The sequence below is a fragment of the Mixophyes fleayi genome, chromosome 1 (assembly GCF_038048845.1).
Source record: "Mixophyes fleayi isolate aMixFle1 chromosome 1, aMixFle1.hap1, whole genome shotgun sequence".
Lineage (NCBI taxonomy): Eukaryota > Metazoa > Chordata > Amphibia > Anura > Limnodynastidae > Mixophyes > Mixophyes fleayi.
In genome coordinates, this window is record NC_134402.1 from 12,183,944 (window position 1) to 12,205,633 (window position 21,690).

The following is a 21,690-nucleotide window of genomic DNA, read 5'->3' on the forward strand; positions in this document are numbered from 1 at the left end:
GAATGTAATGGTACGGGGCTGTGTTGGTAAGACGAGGATGTAATGGTACGGGTCTGTGTTGGTAAGACGAGGAATGTAATGGTACGGGGCTGTGTTGGTAAGACGAGGATGTAATGGTACGGGAATGTGTTGGTAAGACGAGGAATGTAATGGTACGGGAATGTGTTGGTAAGACAAGGAATGTAATGGTACGGGGCTGTGTTGGTAAGACGAGGAATGTAATGGTACGGGGCTGTGTTGGTAAGACGAGGAATGTAATGGTACGGGGCTGTGTTGGTAAGACGAGGAATGTAATGGTACGGGTCTGTGTTGGTAAGACGAGGATGTAATGGTACGGGGCTGTGTTGGTAAGACGAGGAATGTAATGGTACGGGGCTGTGTTGGTAAGACGAGGAATGTAATGGTACGGGGCTGTGTTGGTAAGACGAGGATGTAATGGTACGGGGCTGTGTTGGTAAGACGAGGAATGTAATGGTACGGGGCTGTGTTGGTAAGACGAGGATGTAATGGTACGGGGCTGTGTTGGTAAGACGAGGAATGTAATGGTACGGGAATGTGTTGGTAAGACAAGGAATGTAATGATACGGGGCTGTGTTGGTAAGACGAGGAATGTAATGGTACGGGTCTGTGTTGGTAAGACGAGGAATGTAATGGTACGGGGCTGTGTTGGTAAGACGAGGAATGTAATGGTACGGGGCTGTGTTGGTAAGACGAGGAATGTAATGGTACGGGGCTGTGTTGGTAAGACGAGGATGTAATGGTACGGGGCTGTGTTGGTAAGACGAGGAATGTAATGGTACGGGAATGTGTTGGTAAGACAAGGAATGTAATGGTACGGGGCTGTGTTGGTAAGACGAGGAATGTAATGGTACGGGGCTGTGTTGGTAAGACGAGGAATGTAATGGTACGGGAATGTGTTGGTAAGACGAGGAATGTAATGGTACGGGAATGTGTTGGTAAGACGGGGAATGTAATGGTACAGGGCTGTGTTGGTAAGACAAGGAATGTAATGGTACGGGGCTGTGTTGGTAAGACGAGGAATGTAATGGTACGGGGCTGTGTTGGTAAGACGAGGAATGTAATGGTACGGGGCTGTGTTGGTAAGACGAGGAATGTAATGGTACGGGGCTGTGTTGGTAAGACGAGGAATGTAAGGGTACGGGGCTGTGTTGGTAAGACGAGGAATGTAATGGTACGGAGCTGTGTTGGTAAGACGAGGAATGTAATGGTACGGGGCTGTGTTGGTAAGACGAGGATGTAATGGTACGGGGCTGTGTTGGTAAGACAAGGAATGTAATGGTACGGGGCTGTGTTGGTAAGACGGGGAATGTAATGGTACGGGGCTGTGTTGGTAAGACGAGGAATGTAATGGTACGGAGCTGTGTTGGTAAGACGAGGAATGTAATGATACGGGGCTGTGTTGGTAAGACGAGGAATGTAATGGTACGGGAATGTGTTAGCAAGACGAGGAATGTAATGGTACGGGGCTGTGTTGGTAAGACGAGGAATGTAATGGTACGGGGCTGTGTTGGTAAGACGAGGAATGTAATGGTACGGGGCTGTGTTGGTAAGACGAGGAATGTAATGGTACGGGGCTGTGTTGGTAAGACGAGGAATGTAATGATACGGGGCTGTGTTGGTAAGACGAGGAATGTAATGGTACGGGAATGTGTTGGTAAGACGAGGAATGTAATGATACGGGGCTGTGTTGGTAAGACGAGGAATGTAATGGTACGGGGCTGTGTTGGTAAGACGAGGAATGTAATGGTACGGGGCTGTGTTGGTAAGACGAGGAATGTAATGGTACGGGGCTGTGTTGGTAAGACGAGGAATGTAATGGTACGGGAATGTGTTGGTAAGACAAGGAATGTAATGGTACGGGGCTGTGTTGGTAAGATGAGGAATGTAATGGTACGGGGCTGTGTTGGTAAGACGAGGAATGTACTGGTACGGAGCTGTGTTGGTAAGACGAGGAATGTAATGGTACGGGGCTGTGTTGGTAAGACGAGGAATGTAATGGTACGGGGCTGTGTTGGTAAGACGAGGAATGTAATGGTACGGGGCTGTGTTGGTAAGACGAGGAATGTAATGATACGGGGCTGTGTTGGTAAGACGAGGAATGTAATGGTACGGGAATGTGTTGGTAAGACGAGAAATGTAATAGTACGGGGTTGTATTGGTAAGGTGACAGAATTACATAGAGTGCATGAAATAATCAACCAGAAAGGTTCTCTCTACTTTACAACGTCTTGCCACCAACTGTGGTCAGCACTTGTTGGTGCTAATTTCAGCTTGTCGGACGACAACGATCCTAAGCATACTTCTAAGCTTTGAAAAACTATTTGTCAAATAAATATCAGGTCAGTTTAATGGTACCTTTACAAAAAAGAGAATCAATTCTTTTCAAAAACCAAGAAACTTCTTAGTGATTCCAAACTTCTGCATGTTAGTGTACAGATGACCGAATATTTTTTAAGACTTGTTACTTGGTCAATTTACTCAGCATGAAAATTTCCTGCGACAATATGGAGAGTTATCTGTGTATAAAGGTGTGTGCCCATCATTTCTAGAATAATAAACTTCAAAACAGGATATTTTCTCCTGTAACGGAATGTATTGCAGGATTTCTAATCATTGATATTACCTGGTTATTACATGAGAACTGCAGGTGAACGCCAGATATTTACTGATTAAAGCCACGGAGGAAGTGAATGAAGAGAAATAGAGACGGTTGCGATTAGTTTATTTTTATTCTGGTTCTGTAAGGAGTGTAATATAATACAGAGGCGTGGACAGTAAGTGACACCGTAAATCATGGTGACATTCCTCAGGCGTTCGTAATACCTGCGCTGAGCTGCCCACGTTGTGCTAGCCAAAAATAAACAATAATAAAACAACTGTGAAGGCTCCGACCGGATCATCATGGCCCACACCCAAGACATGGTCGTATGGTCACTGCCCTCTCTGGCAGAAGAGGAGATAAAAGTGCACTCTTGCATGGGGGCAACAAAACAACAAAAAAATCTCCCGTCTGCAAATAGGCAGATGATTTTCCCTTTGTCATCCTGAATAATCTATTGTCAAGTAAGCTTTATTTCAGTCATGATGCCATACAAATGAAAGTCACCTGCACACATTTTGTGGGCACAACTAACCAACTTAATAGGAAGATTACTGAATGCATAATCCTCGTTGCTAACCCAAAAATGGTTGCCTCCCCTGTATGTTGGTGACATTTTAAAGGCAGCGTTAATGACTATTCCTGTATGAAACCCGTCCCTGGCTGCGAAACGCGCAGGGTGCACCAGGAAACAGATAGAAATGTGTATTTAGGTCCATTAACAAGCCCGTCTCATACTGGAACATGGAAGAAACAAGTGTATATTTAGAGTAACTAAATGTGTATATGTAAACATTCTCATACTCTAAGAGGTCGAGATGTATAATCTTTATGTAAAATTCTCCTGTACAGTTACTGACTTGAGAAAGACATTTCTTCCTACATCTTAATCTCTGTAGCTCCTGTGAAACCATTCAGTATAGGTTTATAAGTTGCCAATGTTATTTCCATCCATTAGACAGTTTGCCTCTTAGCTTAGGCAACCCTTAAACTTATATGTAGTAAGGCTGATCTGTCATGGTTGACTTGCCGATTAATCCTAGTGTCCACTCGTCTCCGAGATGCGAACTCACCATGAGACGTATTATTTCTATACGGACAATTCAAAATCTATTCCTGTCTTACAAGTTAGTGGTGTATTCTCCTCCTAGAATGCGTAAAACATGAAGAATACTCTATTCATCAACAATTACAGGTTATTGACACGTGTATAAGCAAATAATTCTTTACGGTTACCTGTTAAATGTTGAACGTGAAGAGAAAAACAAACAAAAAGTGTAAACGTGCACTAGGCTGTGTCCGAGAGATGAAATACTGTGTTTAATCACTCCAAGACACATACATTAGTATGTGGGATCAGTACGCTGCAGGATTGTTGGAGTATCAGGGTGAGGACACACAAAGGTTTGTTTACATTCACCATGTATAACAAGGATCAGCTATTCCTATGAATACACAGAACTCTGGCTTACCCACAACTGCAGGGAATTATACCAATCAGCCATCCGTTTCAGCATTAATACCGTGTGATTTCCCCCAATGATCCCTATTGCACAAAATGATAATCCTGCAAGTGGCTGAACGTATTACAAAAAGCAGATCTAAGTAGGTAAATCTCTGGATTTCGGTGGTGAGTAGCAGAGACAGTTTCTATCTCGTAGAACCAAGCATATGGGTCCTGGACTGCCACAAGTTATGCTATAAACCTTATTTCTCTCTGTATTGCAAGTGATACATCTGCCTTACTAATAATGAGGTGATAGTACCTGCACAAATCCTTGTGTCATCATATGGAAGACTGAGCTGGGGACCAAGAGATATTGCAGCACCTTAAAGGCTTAATGATACCAACCGCGCAGCCTGCAGAGATCGGCTTCCACCCGTCCAGTGTAGGATAGACCAATGGAAACATTTATCCCATGGCCTTCGGGATACAGAAGAACGGGCCACATTTAAAAAATAAAACGACCCGAGACTCCCCACGCTGGTAAGACTATCAACAAATATACTCTCTGCTAACTGAAATAGTCAAACATCCTGGCAAACTAACTACAATTATATACAAAGACAGGAGGAGCTGGGAACTCACAGGGGCTTGGTTAAATCATGAAAATAAGGTTAGTCAGCAGTAAGAGACGCTCTAGTCCCTGCAGAAGAGGATTCTGGGAGCAATATCGTTGTGACCATCGTTCTCCGTGTCCTCTATTCAATACTTCCAGTAATCACAAACATTTCCTCAGTATGATGTCAGTATGAAACATGTCAAAAAAACTACTATATCAGTGCAATAGTAAGGAACATTCACCCACACCTGGTAGAAGCATTATAAAATCCTATATCCCCTTTTGTTCACCCTAAAAAGAAACCCGAGGCGGATTTGCACACTATGTGCCCCGTGAATGAGATATATACTAGCGTGGCACCCGGGTTTCGTTCAGTGTGTGCTTTGCACCGTCCAGTCGTCTCCATGTAAGCTCTTCATGAATGATGGCTGTTGATCAGCCCTCGGAGCTGCTTGGCCACGGTCTCGATGAGCTTCTGCTTGTCCCGCTCGTTCTTCCGGAACTGAGCGAAGACGTTGTTCTTCCTGCTGGGATCTTTCATCCTGAAAAAGGCACATTGAACACAGGATTAACATAGGGAGACGACAGCTCTACGACAGAGACCTCTCCAGTATGGCCAGACTTTGTTCGTATAGAGGTGGTAACATTAAAACCCACTGACAGCACAATACTAATCACTTCTCAATGCTATACAGGGAGGACCAATCAGAAGTTGCAGTTTCCACGACTGTGGCTTCTGGTTGGCCCAATTTTACATGAATAAAATGAATATAAAACACTCCTATGCTGTCCCATTAGACCAGGCCTGTCCAACAAGCGGCCCTCCAGATGTTGTGAAACTACAAGTCCCAGCATGCCCTTCCAGCTATCAACAGGTTGTCTACTGGCAAAGCATGCTGGTGCTTGTAGTTTCACAACACCTGGAGGGCCGCAGGTTGGACAGGCCTGCATTAGAGGATATATACCTGTACACATTGTCCCGCTTGTTATCATATTTTATAAATATACTATGTAGTAAATAACCATTAATAACACCACAGACTGTTAGATAACATGCTCTATCGTCCAATCACAGCACACGTCAAACTAATTGAGAATTTTCAGAGAAACCCTTTATTCCTGCTCATAAAAAGTCTTTGCAATTATACTACTACAAACACACAGCCGCGGGGTTACTGTATTTACTTAAAATGTGTAAAAGTGAACAGGGCTTTATAATCAGTTGGTGGCTGTATAAAGCACCAGGGCGATGGGAGTGGACAAGAGTGATTGGTCACAGAGTGAGGGTGCATTTATTGGGTGTTTATATTTTGGGCTCTGAGATATCTAGGTTCAATGCTTGTACTGGTGCCCAAAGATCATTTTAGGACAGGACGCCTCCCTCAGCCCTCAGACTTTCCTACAATTCCAAAATAATTTTGATATTTACTTTTGAAACCTATTTTTAGGTCTTTTGTATAGAAATAACAAAAATGTGTTTTTTTGATTGTTGCTGCTGGCTAAATGGCCACACGTTTAATGTTATGATGGGTAAAACTGTACATAGACTGTACATACTGGCTGAGATAGGAAGAAGTATCATCATCATCATTTATTTATATAGCGCCAACATATTCCGTAGCGCTGCTTGTGAGCCGTAGTCATTGTATGGACCTTCAGTTACCAGCTGCATTACTTTGCATTGTTTGAGAACTAGTTACATAATCCTGCATGTCACAGAGAAGCAGGGTGAGTAGATACACAGTGAGATATAAAGCTATGGGGATCACACACACCTACCAACTTTTATGCAAGCTAATAAATGAGTGAAGAGTATTAAAGTAGGTAACAGATAATGGTACCATCCCACCATAGTGTTCTACAATTTGAAATCCACACTTAAAATTTTAGACCTGCCCTGGCCAACCTGTGGCTCTCTGGATGCTGTGAAACTACAATTCCCAGCATGCTCTACTAGCCAATAGCTGGCAAGGTATGCTGGCAGTTCCACAATACATTGAGAACCACAGATTGGCCAGGCCTGTTTTAGACTGTGACACAAGTCATTTCTCGTGCATTAATGTGAACTACCAGTAAAAACACGAAAACTAAAACACGCTTTAAACGTGTTCTAGTCTTTATGCGGTTTCCCTGATTTTCCCAGAGCACACGTGTAAAACGAGCCCTTGGTGTTTTGTCCTAAGTACAACCCCAATCTTGTACCGATTACAGAGGCAGCTGGTGCTGTCAGCATCTATGAACAGAACACACAACATAGTCCTCACAGATTAGAGGACTCTGCTGTTAGAGGAGACAAAGAACGTGTTTGATGCATTGTGCCTGGGTTAAGTCTGATTAGAATTAATATTTAGCACAAACTGCTGACTTATTCCTAAACAACACAAACAAGGTAATACACGGTAATGAGTATAGATTAAAGGTTGGCCCCATGGCATGCTGTGGCTTGTAGTTCCACAAAATGCACCGAGCCACAATCAGTCTACCACTTATCTATAGCTGGCAAGGCATGCTGGGACTTGTAGTTATACAAAACATGGACAGGACTATAGGAGACGCTACAAAGAACATAACCCACGGGTTTATTATAACAAAACAGTGTATTAACAACACCCTAGGAAGAAGACTGACATGTTTACAGATTAAAAAACATTTTCTTGTGAAGGGGATGGGTAGGGTGGAGGTGTATGTGAATCACCTAAAATACTTCTAGTGTTTTGTACGATCATATCATTATCGTCAGTTGCTTTTTTGGCTGCTCTAACAAGTGTATCTGCTAATATTTATTTTGGTCACGCAGCATTCCACCAAGTTTTCTCTCCATTGCTGCTATTTGATACTTTCTTACGCCGCTGCTACTTGATACTTTCTTACGCCGCTGCTACTTGATACTTTCTTACGCCCGTGCTACTTGATACTTTCTTACGCCGCTGCTACAAGTCACCTTTCAAAAATAACATGTTTTTTATTACATATATTGTTTACCTGTCTTTTTCCTCAGGTGTTGTTTATATATTATTTTCTATTTATCCCTCTTTGGATGGTCAGAGGTCCATTTAGAAGAGATCCACTACTAGTACACACGTTTTTGCTACCCTCTGAAGCACATATACATTTCTATTAAAGAGTTTAAGTTTTAGTAATCACAGATCAAACACAAGGGATTCAGGCAGTAACACTTCAGTATTAAATTTTAGTTGCAGCGTTTATAATTATACTTACATACGATGTATCCTGCAGTAACCAGCAGTATTACACAGGATGACATCACCATGGAGGGAAAAAGTAAAACCCAAATAAATGTGATGAACGTGACCAAAGCTTGATGAGAAGCTGGAATACCTAGTCTGCCTCATTACTGGTTGTAGCTTTAACTGCACAGATGCTCTAAACCTTACTATGATTGGCTGATCTATAACGGTCTAAGGACACCGCAAAACATGGCAGCCAGGAGAAACATCACAAGTTATTGCAGAAAGTAAAACACAGAAACTAAATGGCAATAGGAACAGGACTGAGAGGTGGGGATGGTAAGAGAGGGATAAAATTAGGGAGGAGGAAGGGAAAGTCAGAGACGGATAAAGTTATGGAATAGGAAGGTAAGGTCAGAGAGGGATAAGATATGGAGAAGGAAGGGAAGGTCAGAGAGGGATAAGATATGGAGAAGGAAGGTAAGGTCAGAGAGGGATAAGATATGGAGAAGGAAGGGAAGGTCAGAGAGGGATAAGATATGGAGAAGAAAGGGAAGGTGAGAGAGGGATAAGATATGGAGAAGGAAGGGAAGGTGAGAGAGGGATAAGATATTGAGATGGAAAGGAAAGGCAAGAGAGGGATACGATATGGAGGAGGAAGGAAAGGCGAGAGAGGGATAAGATATAGAAGAGGAAGGGAAGGTGAGAGAGGGATAAGATATAGAAGAGGAAGGGAAGGTGAGAGAGGGATAAGATATGGAGAAGGAAGGGAAGGTGATAGAGGGATAAGATATGGAGAAGGAATGGATGTGAGAAAGGGATAAGATATGGAGAAGGAAGGCAAGGTGAGAGAGGGATACGATATGGAAGAGGAAGGGAAGGTGAGAGAGGAATAAGATATGGAAAAGGAAGGGAAGGTCAGAGAGGGATACGATATGGAAGAGGAAGGGAAGGTCAGAGAGGGATAAGATATGAAGGAAGAAGGTAAGGCCAGAGAGGGAAAAGATATGGAGAAGGAAGGGAAGGTGAGAGAGGGATAAGATATGGAGAAGGAATGGATGTGAGAAAGGGATAAGATATGGAGAAGGAAAGGAAGTTGAAAGAGGGATACGATATGGAGAAGGAAGGGAAGGTGAGAGAGGGATAAGATATGGAGGAGGAAGGGAGGAGGAGGAGGAAGGGAAGGTGAGAGAGGGATAAGATATGGAGGAGGAAGGGAAGGTGAGAGAGGGATAAGATATGGAGGAGGAAGGGAAGGTGAGAGAGGGATAAGATATGGAGGAGGAAGGGAAGGTGAGAGAGGGATAAGATATGGAGGAGGAAGGGAAGGTGAGAGAGGGATAAGATATGGAAAAGGAAGGGAAGGTCAGAGAGGGATAAGATATGGAGGAGGAAGGGAAGGTAAAAGATGTTTGTAGATGGGAGCAGCAGGCTTGTAGGAATGCAGACCTATGGCTACAATAAAACATATAAGACAATTAGGTCAGTTGAGGTGTTTTAAGGCTTCATAGCTCTGTCTCGCAGTCAGCACTCATGACACATCATAGACAGGTGGAATAATTGCACGTATGGAGCTAGACTCTGTCTGCCCTCCTTTGTACGACTTATTACACACATATTGAACATGATGCTGTTGCTTTAGGGAAGATTCCACCCTGTTCTTAAGTCAGATAAATTTGATTTATGAGATCCTGTATGACACTATGTACCAGAGAAGCAGAATGGTTTATTACCTGTACAGTTATATCTGCTCACCAAGACCCATCGCCTGCCTTGTATTCCCTGCATATTGTGGATTTGTTATCTTATACTAGAGAAATACAGGTTGAATAGGTCAGAGGTATTCAATATAGAAGCTAGGTCTACTGGTGTCATTTGTTAGTGCAATACGTTTACTTCTAACCTGTGGGTCAAGAAACAAACAGAGCCACATAATATAGACGGCTTCCTTCTCAGTGTCAGCACAGCCTGTTAGACTACACCCAACCTATAATTGTTTCCTCATATGCAGATGGAGCAGATTGATCTCACAGGACACCCACAGGTGCAGTATACCCCCCCCCCCACCCACTTTGCAGTGTGGGGTTAAGGATGAAGATTGTAACCAACACACCGAATGACACATGTGCGATCCCCCAGTTTCCCCAAACAACTGTGCTCCCTCTGAATAGGACTTCATAAAGAGGACAACTCACTTCTCTAGTAAGGTGAGAGCCGTGGTGGGGTTGACCCGTAGGTACTTGCAAGTAGGTTGTCCGTAGTCCGCCAGGTACGTCGACCAGTCCCATTTAATGAAAAGATCAAGTAGCTGTGGATAAAAAGATGTAGGAATTCATTGACAAACGACAGATTTGGCATTGTGACCTCATACGATTACCCAAGAACCGCTAGAGATCTTCTCAATCAGAGAACACACTATAAAGTACAAAACAATACACAGTCAGACGGCAAGAACAGAAGAGCTAGGGTTTGATGTTAGGAGTGAGGTGTCCATTCTCGCCTCGCCAGTACTGATCGGCTAATAAAATCCGCTTAATTCACTCATTTTTGCTCGCACTTCCCAGTGGCTTTAAAGCATATTTTATTGTGCGATCAGTACCATAATTACCTACAATTTGTGCAGCAAAGGAATACAAAAGGGAACCACAAAATAATCGCTCCTAATTGAATAGACCCCATTGTGTTGTTTGTCCCAGCACTTTCTAAAAGAACTGATATTCTTGTTTCATCTTACGATCTGTTTAACAACATATAACGGTAAGACTTAGCGTGTCTCATGAGATCTGTGTGTCTGATGAGAGGGTATGAGGTGTTCAGCTGGCACACACTAGACATGGTATACAAGTGCCCGATGAGTGGCAGACTGACCCTAGTCTACAGACGCTAGCAATGTACGCAGTGTTAGTAAGACGACCAAAGCTAGGTCTAGTCTAACGTATGACAGATAAAAAGGTCCAACACACCTACTATACACTCGAGTCAAGTAGCAGCCAGAGAGTAAACTATCCGCATATTAAATGTACAATTATTAGCCAGTAATCATCCACCCGCCTGTGCAGCACAAGGGCTCTGACCCTGAGGTCACGGACAGCCCTAACACCCCTAACCCTGGCCATGCCATAGCTTGTTATTCTCACACATGAGATGGGAGATCGCTGTCGCTCAGCTCTGCCGGAGTAGGACGAGAAAAGATTTTCCTGCAAAATGTACAATCAGAGGAATTCACAACTGATCCCGAATATATCCCAATGTTGCTGCTGCCTTCTGCAAGATCACACCCAGAACCCATCACAGTATCTGCTCCCTAATCTGCAAATACACGTCAGTCACAGAACTGTCACTATGTGCGGAGCCGTCACACTGTATTGTCCTGTATAAACCATGCTCCACACACGCCTTCTTTACAGGGTAATGGGAGATTTGTCTCTTACCCATTACTGGGAGTGGTCCTGACACTTGCAACTCTGTGAACCAAAGTTTTTGTGCCTGTCGGGTATTAAAATGGGGGAAAAAACTGCAAACCCCCCTCCAAACTATTGTCTATATATTGGTGTAAATACAAGGGACTGAGCAAGCCAGCAGTGTCATGATGTCAGACACTGCTGTCTCTGCCAAGTTCTGCTATTGCTTTTTATATGTAAAAAGAAGCTTCCTCCTTGTTTCAGGAACTAAAGGTATGATTGGTAGAAGATTCAGTGCCCAGCCAGATGTGATGCTGATAGCGGCATGAGGCGAGGTGGAGGTGAACACTCACGCACCATGTGATGGAACCTTTGTGCCTGCATTACCATCATCCTTACATACGCAACAATTACAGCAAATTTATATTACATGAGCAATGTATATAATATCGTTTTCATCGTTTTACATAGCTGTATAGTATTGTTATATTAGAGCTCTGTGTGCAACTACTTGTATAAGTACAAAGGCATCAATTCACGAAAAGAGCTTCAAGAACGCATTTTATGGTTATTGTATGGAATAAATATAAAGAGCTTGTCATAACACTTCATAAACATACATAATAATTCAATTTTCATCTAACGGAATCTAAGGGACACTCAGTGACTTCCCAACCGGGGGTCTTGGTGATTGGTTGGCCAGTCTACACCTTCCCCCATCTTGGCGTTGGACCATACATGGTCATTCTTCAGGTCCCATATTTCCTGACAATGGCAGCCTACGGGTTCAGTCATTTGGCTCCTGGCCCTAAGATCATTGAATACCGCATTCAAAGCCAAACATTGTTTGCCTGGTTCAGCTTTATTTTTACACTGCAATGTAGAGTTGAGATAGGAGACGCCCCTCCCAAATCTGTCTGCACGTTTTACAGCCCCTCCCTGCAGTGCACCATAATTTGCCTAAGGTGGAAATCAGCCCTTAGCACGAAATGAGGCGATGTTCAGTAATGTGCAAAAGATTTAGGCAGGTGTGGAAAATGCTGCACAGTAAGAATGCTTTAAAAAGATAGAAGTGTCAATAGTTTATTTTTATCAATGAACAAATTGACCACCCTTTGCCTTCAAAACAGCATCACTTCTTCTAGGTACACTTGCACACAGTTCTTGAAGGAACTCGGCAGGGAGGTTGTTCCACACATCTTGGAGAACTAACCACAGATCTTCTGTGGATGGAGGCTTGCTCCAATCCTTCTGTCTCTTCATGTAATCACAGACACTCGATGATGGTCAGATCAGGGCTCTGTGGGGGCCATATCATCACTCCTTGTTCTTCTTTACGCTGAAGATGGATCTTTGTGACATTGGCCGTATGTTTGGGGTCCTTGGCCTACTTTGCAGATTTTTACTCCACAGCTGCCTACAATGTTTGCACAGCATTGTATGTTTCTGCAGTTACAGCTGGGAGTTTGTTTATGTCTAAAACACAGTTCTATCATGCCCCTGTAAATAGGTGACCCAGGATGATGTTCCTGTCCAATAATGGAATATAATTACATGAAGCCATCTATCAAACCTGGCATCCAGGTGGTGTTAGCCATAGCAACCAGGTATCATGTTCTACCAGCGCTGGATGAAATGAGTGGTTGCTAAGGAGAATGGCACATTTTCCCTCCACACATTAATTGCATCTTGCTGCACTTCTACACGGGGAGACTTATCGGTGAGCTCACAATAGTTGTGAACGACAGCAGCTATGGGCAGAACAATAAATTCTATGGCTCCTATAAAAGGAAAATAAAAATATACTGCATTATTTCATTGGTGTCAAAGGCCTCAGATTAAATCCATCCAGAGAGCAGGTAAGGCGGCTGCAGGGCAGACCATAAACCTTTATTACTATGTTATTACATTCTGCAGTCGCACATGCAGCCTCTTCTGAATATTCCACTTAAACTTTTCACCTCTAAACTATCCGACCCCCCCTCACCCCCCTAAAAAAAGTAAAATTCAAGTTCACAGGCACTAAAGTGTCACATGAGTTGGAACATTATAGTCTGAACCTTCTGGGGAAGATTCCAAAACGAAATATGCAAATACCATTAATTCTTTCAAGCCTGCTGTCTCCTCCGATCCAGGCCCATACATCAAACCTGACAGGACACACACTCACAGAAAAATGTATTTACCAAAATCCTATTTGAGTGTAGGATTAACATAGCAGCGCTGGCTGGGTGGGGGCTCGATGCTGTCACTCACACATGGAAATGTCAGAATGCCGAACCCAGCCGTACACTGCACCTCACCGCAGATTAATGGCTGGTAGGACGGTGACATCTGGATAAAGGGACATATATAGGTCATACTATGTAGCATGTAAGCAAAATATGTCATACGTGCGCTGCAGCACAATGTGTAATATTAACGTCGCACTGCCCTGTCCCACAATATAATTACATATATGCCCGTTCGCATAGTGCAGCTTCTGGAAATGTGCACTGTGCACAAAGAGCTCACTTGTATGTGCACATCTGACAGACAGGAGGAACGTGGGAGGTAAGGGGCCGTCTGACATAGGCTGAGTACAGTAGGGGCCAGTCCAGCACAGAGATGTGTGTACACCCGCTAAAAGCTCAGGAGCAAATACAATGATCGCCAGTCACTGCTTCCGATTGGCTGAGCTCACCTCTGAGGCTGTCTGCATTGATCACACACAAATTACAGAGTTTTTTGGGTGTATTTAAAAAATTTTTTTTGCAGCTTTAATTTGTACATATAAACAATTCAGCACATTGGATAGTCCTTTATAACAAATGTTAAACCTTTCTTGTGCTTATGACCTGTCTGTGTGTGCGTGTATATGTACGCCCAACGTAAACCTGGAACACATGTTACAGGTGCAGCGCTTACACCCAACAAGGCACGAGCCCCATAATGAGGAAGGCTGGTTTTGCAAACAAGGTACGTTGTCCCCCTCTCGGCTGTGTGGTCTTATTCTCAGCTCCAACTCGTTGGTCTGCCAGCCCCGCCTCAGTCCATCTCCAAACACAGGCTGCACATTGTGTTGTATTTATAACTAAACTAAGGATAATTGCTTTTCTATTTTTTTTTTTTAATGTACTATTTTCTATTAAATCAACATTAACCCCACCCCCCCCCCCCCTGAGCCATATGACTTCTCAATGTCCCACTCAGCTGTGTCAGTTCTCTAAACGATGCTTATAAATTAACTGCTGTATTGCTCCTTAACCTGTCCAACATCTTCCACCTTGTACCTAGAGAAAGCAACCACCTAACTGACACGCTCTGCTTTGCATTAAAACTTTTTTTTGTTCTTTAACAGATTTAATTAGAAATAAGATCAGCAACATCTTTGAAACTGTGAAATGCGCATTTTATTCCAGATTTGAATGCAAAATTTCCCTTTTCACCAGCAGAGTATGGTTTTCCAATTCTTACCCCAACCACACCACACAATACGACATGTCCGCCTGTATAGTGCAGAATGACATTCCGCTGAATGGCACGGCAAGAGCGGAAAGGAACGATCCTATCGCCAGAACTTTTCACCTCTGCTAAACTTCATTCATGCAAAAAATATGTGTCTGATCTTTACGGCAGATACTTTAGGCGAAACTAAAAGAGCGAATTTTAGCTCAATCCTTCATTTAGGAAAACTGCAATGACAAACGTGGTCTTTGAAAGACATTTGGATCGCTTGGGGTGTTCTTTAGAGATTAAGCCTCCTACTCTGTCTCCTTTATAGGTGCACCATTTTTGGCAGCGATACCCAAAACACATAATACCAGCTCATATATCACAGGAATAAGAAGGGAGAGCAAGGCCTTACGATACTCATAACACAATGTGGCCGGGATGACAGCTGACAGACGTAAACCCCTGAGGTAAATCATTCCTCGGTAATGAGGCAGCCGCGCTCTGGATTCCTGCCTTGGTGTGAGCAGAGTACACCTGTAAATAGTTGCGGGGCGGAGGATGTGTGTAAATAGCTGGTAGCACATGTTGTCAGAGATAGAATTCTCCGCTGAGTCAGACTCTATACTTCTGTCTTCACCTTTCTGTGAACTTCCAGTCACCCAGAGCTGAACCAGCGCCCGCTCGGGGAAACGCCGACACGTTCACTAACAAGTCATCCTGCTCTACAGCTGCGCCAGAAAGCTAATTGACGTATTGTCTTGGGACTTTCTAGCCGCTCGGTAAAGAATTTACATACAGGGAAGGAATATTAATCTGCTGCTGAAAATAATCAGGCACAGCCTGATCGCAATTTACCGCTGCAAACTACTGGCGTCTATTCCAGAGTCACCCAGGCTCCCTATAGTGTCCTCAGTAGGCTTACTGACAGGAAATCAGATGTGCATAGGAAAATAAACGGACTCCTCAATAATTAAATATATTCACTGCAGATACTTTCACATTCATATCTATGAATGGCAGAATCAACTTGTATTCAGCACTGAAAACTGAAGCTGGCAAAAATATATTTTACAAATTAAGAGAGAACCGGTCACATATACACAGCGGAGGAAGCCATTTTGTGGGCGGGACCTAAATGCCTGAGACAGTAGCCAAAGAATTAACCAGGAACCGTTACCTCATAGACACGAATAAAAGTCAACCAGTGCCCCCGTGATGTGACTGGTACCAAGCAAACTGACGGGCTGTATAGTGGATTCGCCCACTGTAACTAACAACTACAATGAGGCAGATTTTCAAGCCGTCGATGTCCCTTTGGTGCATAAAGAGAAACACAGCAGCACTGTAAAGATTATAGCTATAGGTCACGGCTGTACTTTGTACAACGTTATATCCACATGTATGACGCAGCCAACAATTATATATGAAAAATACCACGATGTGAGCGAGTTCTCTGTACAGCGCTGCGGAATTAGAGGCGCTATATAAATAACTGATGATGATCCACATGCAGCAACATTACAGCGCCACCTAGTGGACAAATCCTCATCAACACTGTACAAGAGCAAAATACCTAGTAAATGTTGTAAGACGGCATGTGCTGGCCAATAAGGTAAAAGCATTTGAAAGTAGAAAAGCCCCTTTCAGGTTATAAATAAAAAAATTAAAAAAACATTAAAGTAAATGCGGACATATAAACTACTATAAACTAGTTTATAACTTATTGGCTGCATCAGCTGAGGTCTGCAGCAAAGCAAAATGGCTGCCACCAGACGTCTTACTTGGCTGGCCTTAGGAATAAATATCCCGAGTCAGGAGAAGTTAATGGGACGTTAGAAACATGAATACAGAGAGGGACCGTCAGATGAGTGACAGGCGCTCCTGAATAAGCATCACTCATGCCCGGACTACACAGGACTCCACCCAGGTACAAAGGAGCTGGCCGTGTGGGACAGAGAGAGCGCCAATCTGTGCTCTTAAATGTCATATGGTCAATGGCTGCACAATCCCACACATGGGCGAGCGCACGCTGGCTCCGGGGACTCCACCCTGTGTGTCTACCTGTGCTAATCATTATAATAATGAGCAAAGTTTGGAATTAGAACAGAAAAGACAAATGACGTCCTTAGCACCAGACAGACCTCTATGGTATGGTTTAAAATTCTTCTTAAAGGGCTGTAAGAAAACCACAACACTGCATATCTCATCATCATTATCATTTATTTTTATATAGCGTCACTAATTCCGCAGCGCTGTACAGAGAACTCACTCACATCAGTCTCTGCCTCATTGGAGCTTACAGTCTAAATTCCCTACTATAGACACACAGACAGACTAGGGTCAATTTTGATAGCAGCCAATTAACCTACCAGTATGTTTTTGGCGTGTGGGAGGAAACCGGAGCACCCGGAGGAGGCCCACGCAAACATGGGGAGAACATACAAACTCCACACAGATAAGGCCATGGTCGGGAATTGAACTCATGACCCCAGTGCTGTGAGTCAGAAGTGCACAGAGCTTCCTGCATAAGAAAACATCCCTAGGTATGTACGACAATTTCCAAGATAAAGCCTTGCACACGTTCTACCATAACAACTAAGGGCATCCGCCAACCAGAGCCCATAGCTGTGGGGTGTAACCAGCCTTCAGTAGGAAAGACACGGCGCAGGAAGAGAACTACAGGTGACAGAATACGGCTAGTATTAGGGCAGCACCCAGCCCTAACATTTCCATTACAGAACATGACCCCTGGATAATGCTAAGATTAGCCACAAATCACCCTTTAGCCTCAACTTACTCTCGCGGCTGACATTTGTATTTCTGGTAATATATTGAAGGTTCGTTTCAGTTACAGGGCTGCGGAGGGGCCGGGTTATGAAATGGCTGCTGTGTTATGTCAGTATAAACTCTGGATGGCCTCCGAGGTGCAATACTTCATTATACTGTCACCGAGTACAGAACGTACAGCAGACGCAGCCTCTGTAATCCTGAGGCCGTCAGCGGCTGCGAGGGGACAGGTCCAGGACATGACCTGAGTGTGTGGGGGATTCTGGGAAGAGGCGGCCACAGACTACACATCCCTCTGTTACTGATTAATACAAGGACCACTAAACCCAATGCAGCAAAGCCACTGGTAACGCAGACATGTGTGCGCTCCAGGAATATGTCAGAATGAAAGATATCTGAGTGGAGGGAGATGATTATTACCATCATGTATTTATATAGCGCCAGTCATATTATGCAGCTCTGTAGATAGAATATTATTATTTTTCCAGTTAACCCTACCCCTACTTATCTACGACTGTGGGCTAGATAGACCCTGTAGTAGAACGTATCCAGCATTATCCTCCTGTCCTGCTATATGGGGACAGGCCAATATGGTGCCCACCCCCCAACGGTCGTGTCATTGGGCCAACACCAGCTGGTTTAAATGGCAAAGCACGAACAGTATTATGAACCTTAAATGTTCTGCCCGACGCAGATTGTAGAATTATATATATTAGGTTATTCAAATGGAAAGGTCATCACAGTACAGCATTTGCCCGGTTACTGTAGAGAAGAGCCCGCACCTCCATGACCTCAGAGAGTTGCGGAGAATAGTAGATCTTTTGGGAGGGGAGGAAAGTGGCGTGTTCTCTCCTCCCTTTATTTCATTTAAATAATCCAGTCTTGCAAAATGAAATCTATTTTTTTTGCTGTACGGTGCTCAGATCCTGTCCTCCGCTGGTAATATGGGCACTTGTGAGAATGCCACAATCTCAGCATGCGACTTCCTGAAAACTAGGCCCACAGCACGCGTATATCTGAGCTGCGGTGCTGAACTTTGAGGGATTTATAACGTGGTATCCAGCGGCTGGGCATCGATTAGAAATCAATAAAACAAAATGTATTTATTGAGAAGCAAACATCTCTGTGTTTAACACGATGAAACATTGTGCCTAGGGGCAGCCTGCGCCAAGTTTTTGGATAGCAAAATGCCAACACCATCATCATTTACTTACAAGGAGCCACGAGGCTCCGCAGCTGGAACGAGTCACAGAGGAGAACGGAACGGGTAGATAAGAGGGTGATAAAGAAGGTGCAGTTGTAAGACAGGACAGAGGGGGCCTGGTACCTGGTAACGAGGAACAGGCATGGCTGGCGTCTGCACCCATCCTACTAGATTAATACACAGGTCTGTGAGAAGTGCTCTCTATACAGATGCTGTTTATAGACCTGCTCTTCAGTGAGATTTTCCAGCACTTGCTTTATTCACTTTGCTGTACAGATGGCCGAGAGTCATTCTCCAAGAAATGTCAAAATAAAACTATTTATGGCCCTTTGCAGAAGTAGTGGGGTAATTGGAGACAACAGATCTATTCCACGTGCGGTAAACTTTGGCTGCACTCGGAGAGTTCTGAGAAAAACATCTAGCGAGCTGCAGCGGTCACTTCTCATCTGTGTGTCTCAGGACAGCGCTGGGCGCTTCCCAGGTGATAACGTCACATCGTTCAGTCTGCAGATCCCACACTTGGTAAAAAAAAATAAACAAAAAGTGTAGAAACCCCCTTTAATTTCCCCAATGGATATAAGAGGGTTTGCAGTGGATTGTAACAGACTTTTATGCTTCTTCTACATACAAACATATGCTAAAGCGATTTCTAACTTATCTTGCGATGCGCTGGAGATGAAGCCTGACGTGTACAGGACCAGGCCGCCAGCCACCGACTCAGTTTTTCCTTTTCAAACGTTTTTATTTTAGAAACACAATGTTGCTGCAAAACACTGACCCCATTAGACGGAGATTAACCTCAAAGATGCTGAAAAGATTCAATAACGTTCAACCAGTAATAATAAGAGTCGCACGCAAATCATTCACCCCAGAGTTCTCATTTTCTATGTAACTTCATATTTCCGAACGTCTGTTCTTATGAAATACACTTCTTTGAATGCTTTCTGTCCAGTTCCAGGTAACGCTGTGTCATTGTTTACTCTGGCTCAGTCCAATTATTGCTTTCACCATTTCCGCCCCATTAATCTGCCATCTTGCCCAGTGGCTGCTGGTATATCCGACGGTAACGGAGACGCATTTATGGAATAAGCTCCTCCATAGACATGTTACACTGGATTTATAAAAGACTTTGCTAGCCGGCATACAACTGGACGGCTTTCATTGTTTATATAAGGAGCCGCCACAGAATACCTTGTATACATTACGGATGCATGGCGAGTAGATCGCTTTAATCCTCCACCGACACCAGCAAAATATTACATCACAAACCACTTTGTACAATAGGGTGTTCTTAGATTCTATCCCAGGAACACAGGAGAACATGGCTGAAAGAAATGGAGGTCAGGGAGGGAGGAAGCTGCTGCAATTTTTTGGGAGAGGTCACGATCTGGCTCAGGAAATAATGATGTCAGATTTGGACTGGTAATGGTAGAGACTGAAAGTGCCTCAGTGGTGGTACTAGTCCCTAGCGAATATTGGTTCAACCCACACAGGCTCGGTAGGCTATCCTCCGGTAGTAGTCTCCTATTCACACCTAGTTCTTACTCCTTACACTGGCTCACCCTGTGTGAGGTGAGCCAGTGTAATGGGCAGACAATCAATTGCCTGCCCCGCTCCCTTTAGATTGTAAGCTCTAGTGATCAGGACCCTCTTCCCTCCTGTTCTCATTACCTATAACGTTTGCTCCCCAGCTACACTGCTCACCTCCTCCCTGGGCTCTCTGCCCACTGACTCCAATCCTCCGTGGTCTTCGCACGTCTTTCAGTGGCTCTAAACCGGTTAGTTTTGGCCACGCTAATGGGCACAGGTAATATACCCCTTGCACCCCATTACCCATCCAGGCAATCAGTAGCTGTGCTGAGCTGTAGTGTTTACTATATTGTACTGTTTTATTTGAACCAGAAAATGTTCTCAGCTCATTATATTGATAAATGCTCTACATATCAGGGAAACAACCAAAGTGTTTCTCTTCCCCTATTTTTAAATATGGACGTATCACATAGCTGTGTAATAACAGTGCATAGCCACCGCCTCCAGTATGTGACCACCACAGGGAATCCCAGTGTCTGAGTGATTCACCTGTACAGACCAGGAGGGACTGCATCAGATGCATTGTGTCATCAGCTTTTGTGTTAGGGTACATCAGACAGATGAACAAACTGCTTTGAGTTAACCTTAAAGAGCAAGAAAACCAGTATCTGACATGAATATACATGCGCACTACGGAGCTAGATAATGCACATGTAATAACTAGAGCGTTTATGCTTCGCTAAATATGCTTCTTACTTCTCTAATACCCCATTCATACTGCACCAAAAACCCGGGTTTTTGCAGAGGCACGCTGAAAAACCCGGGTCTTGGTGCAGTATGAATAGTCCAACAACAAAATCCCGGGTCTAAAAGGGACTAATGGACTAGAAATGACGTCATTTTAGTACCCAGAGGTCCCCCTGACAGCCGGCAACGCACCGGAGACACCGCTGGCTGAAAATAAGTTAAGTAAACATTTGTTATGTATTTTTTTTTAATTAAAACATTTTTTTACACTTTTTTTTCTTCTAAAAACCGGGTCGGGCAGGTGCAGTATGAACCCGCCCGACCCGGGAATCTTCTTATCTATACTGCCCTGTGCCCCGGCAATATCCCAGGTTAACAACCCGGGATATTGCCGGGGCGGCAGTATGAAAGTGGTATAACAGGGCAGACAAAGAGTGACTGGCAGCTTGACACACTTTGTTCTACAGAAATGCACGTCCTGGATTGGTGAATTCATGCACAGGGACAAAACCTGCAACACACAGTACTTCCCATAACTGCGCACTCAGCTTTTAGTTTAAACATGTGAGATGGGACATTGGTGGTTTCTAATGGAGTGGTGATTTGGGGTTTGAGTGTTCCTTTAAAATAGTAATGACAATTCAATAGAAAGCATAATAAAACATACACCGAAAATACCTGTAACCAATCACTGATTATAATGTACAATCCTTCT

General features: G+C 43.8%; 1 protein-coding gene across 1 annotated transcript in view; it reads right to left on the minus strand.

Annotated features, from left to right (window-relative positions):
* Positions 1 to 2,731: 2,731 nt before the first annotated feature.
* Positions 2,732 to 21,690, minus strand: part of EXOC6B (exocyst complex component 6B) — a 161,003-nt gene continuing 142,044 nt past the window's right edge. Inside the window, exons 21-22 of the mRNA XM_075189075.1 lie at positions 10,067 to 10,179; positions 2,732 to 5,225 (exon numbers count right to left, since the gene is read on the minus strand). Coding sequence (XP_075045176.1) covers positions 5,099 to 5,225; positions 10,067 to 10,179 — 240 coding nt within the window. The 3' untranslated portion in view covers positions 2,732 to 5,098. The remainder of the gene's footprint in view (positions 5,226 to 10,066; positions 10,180 to 21,690) is intronic.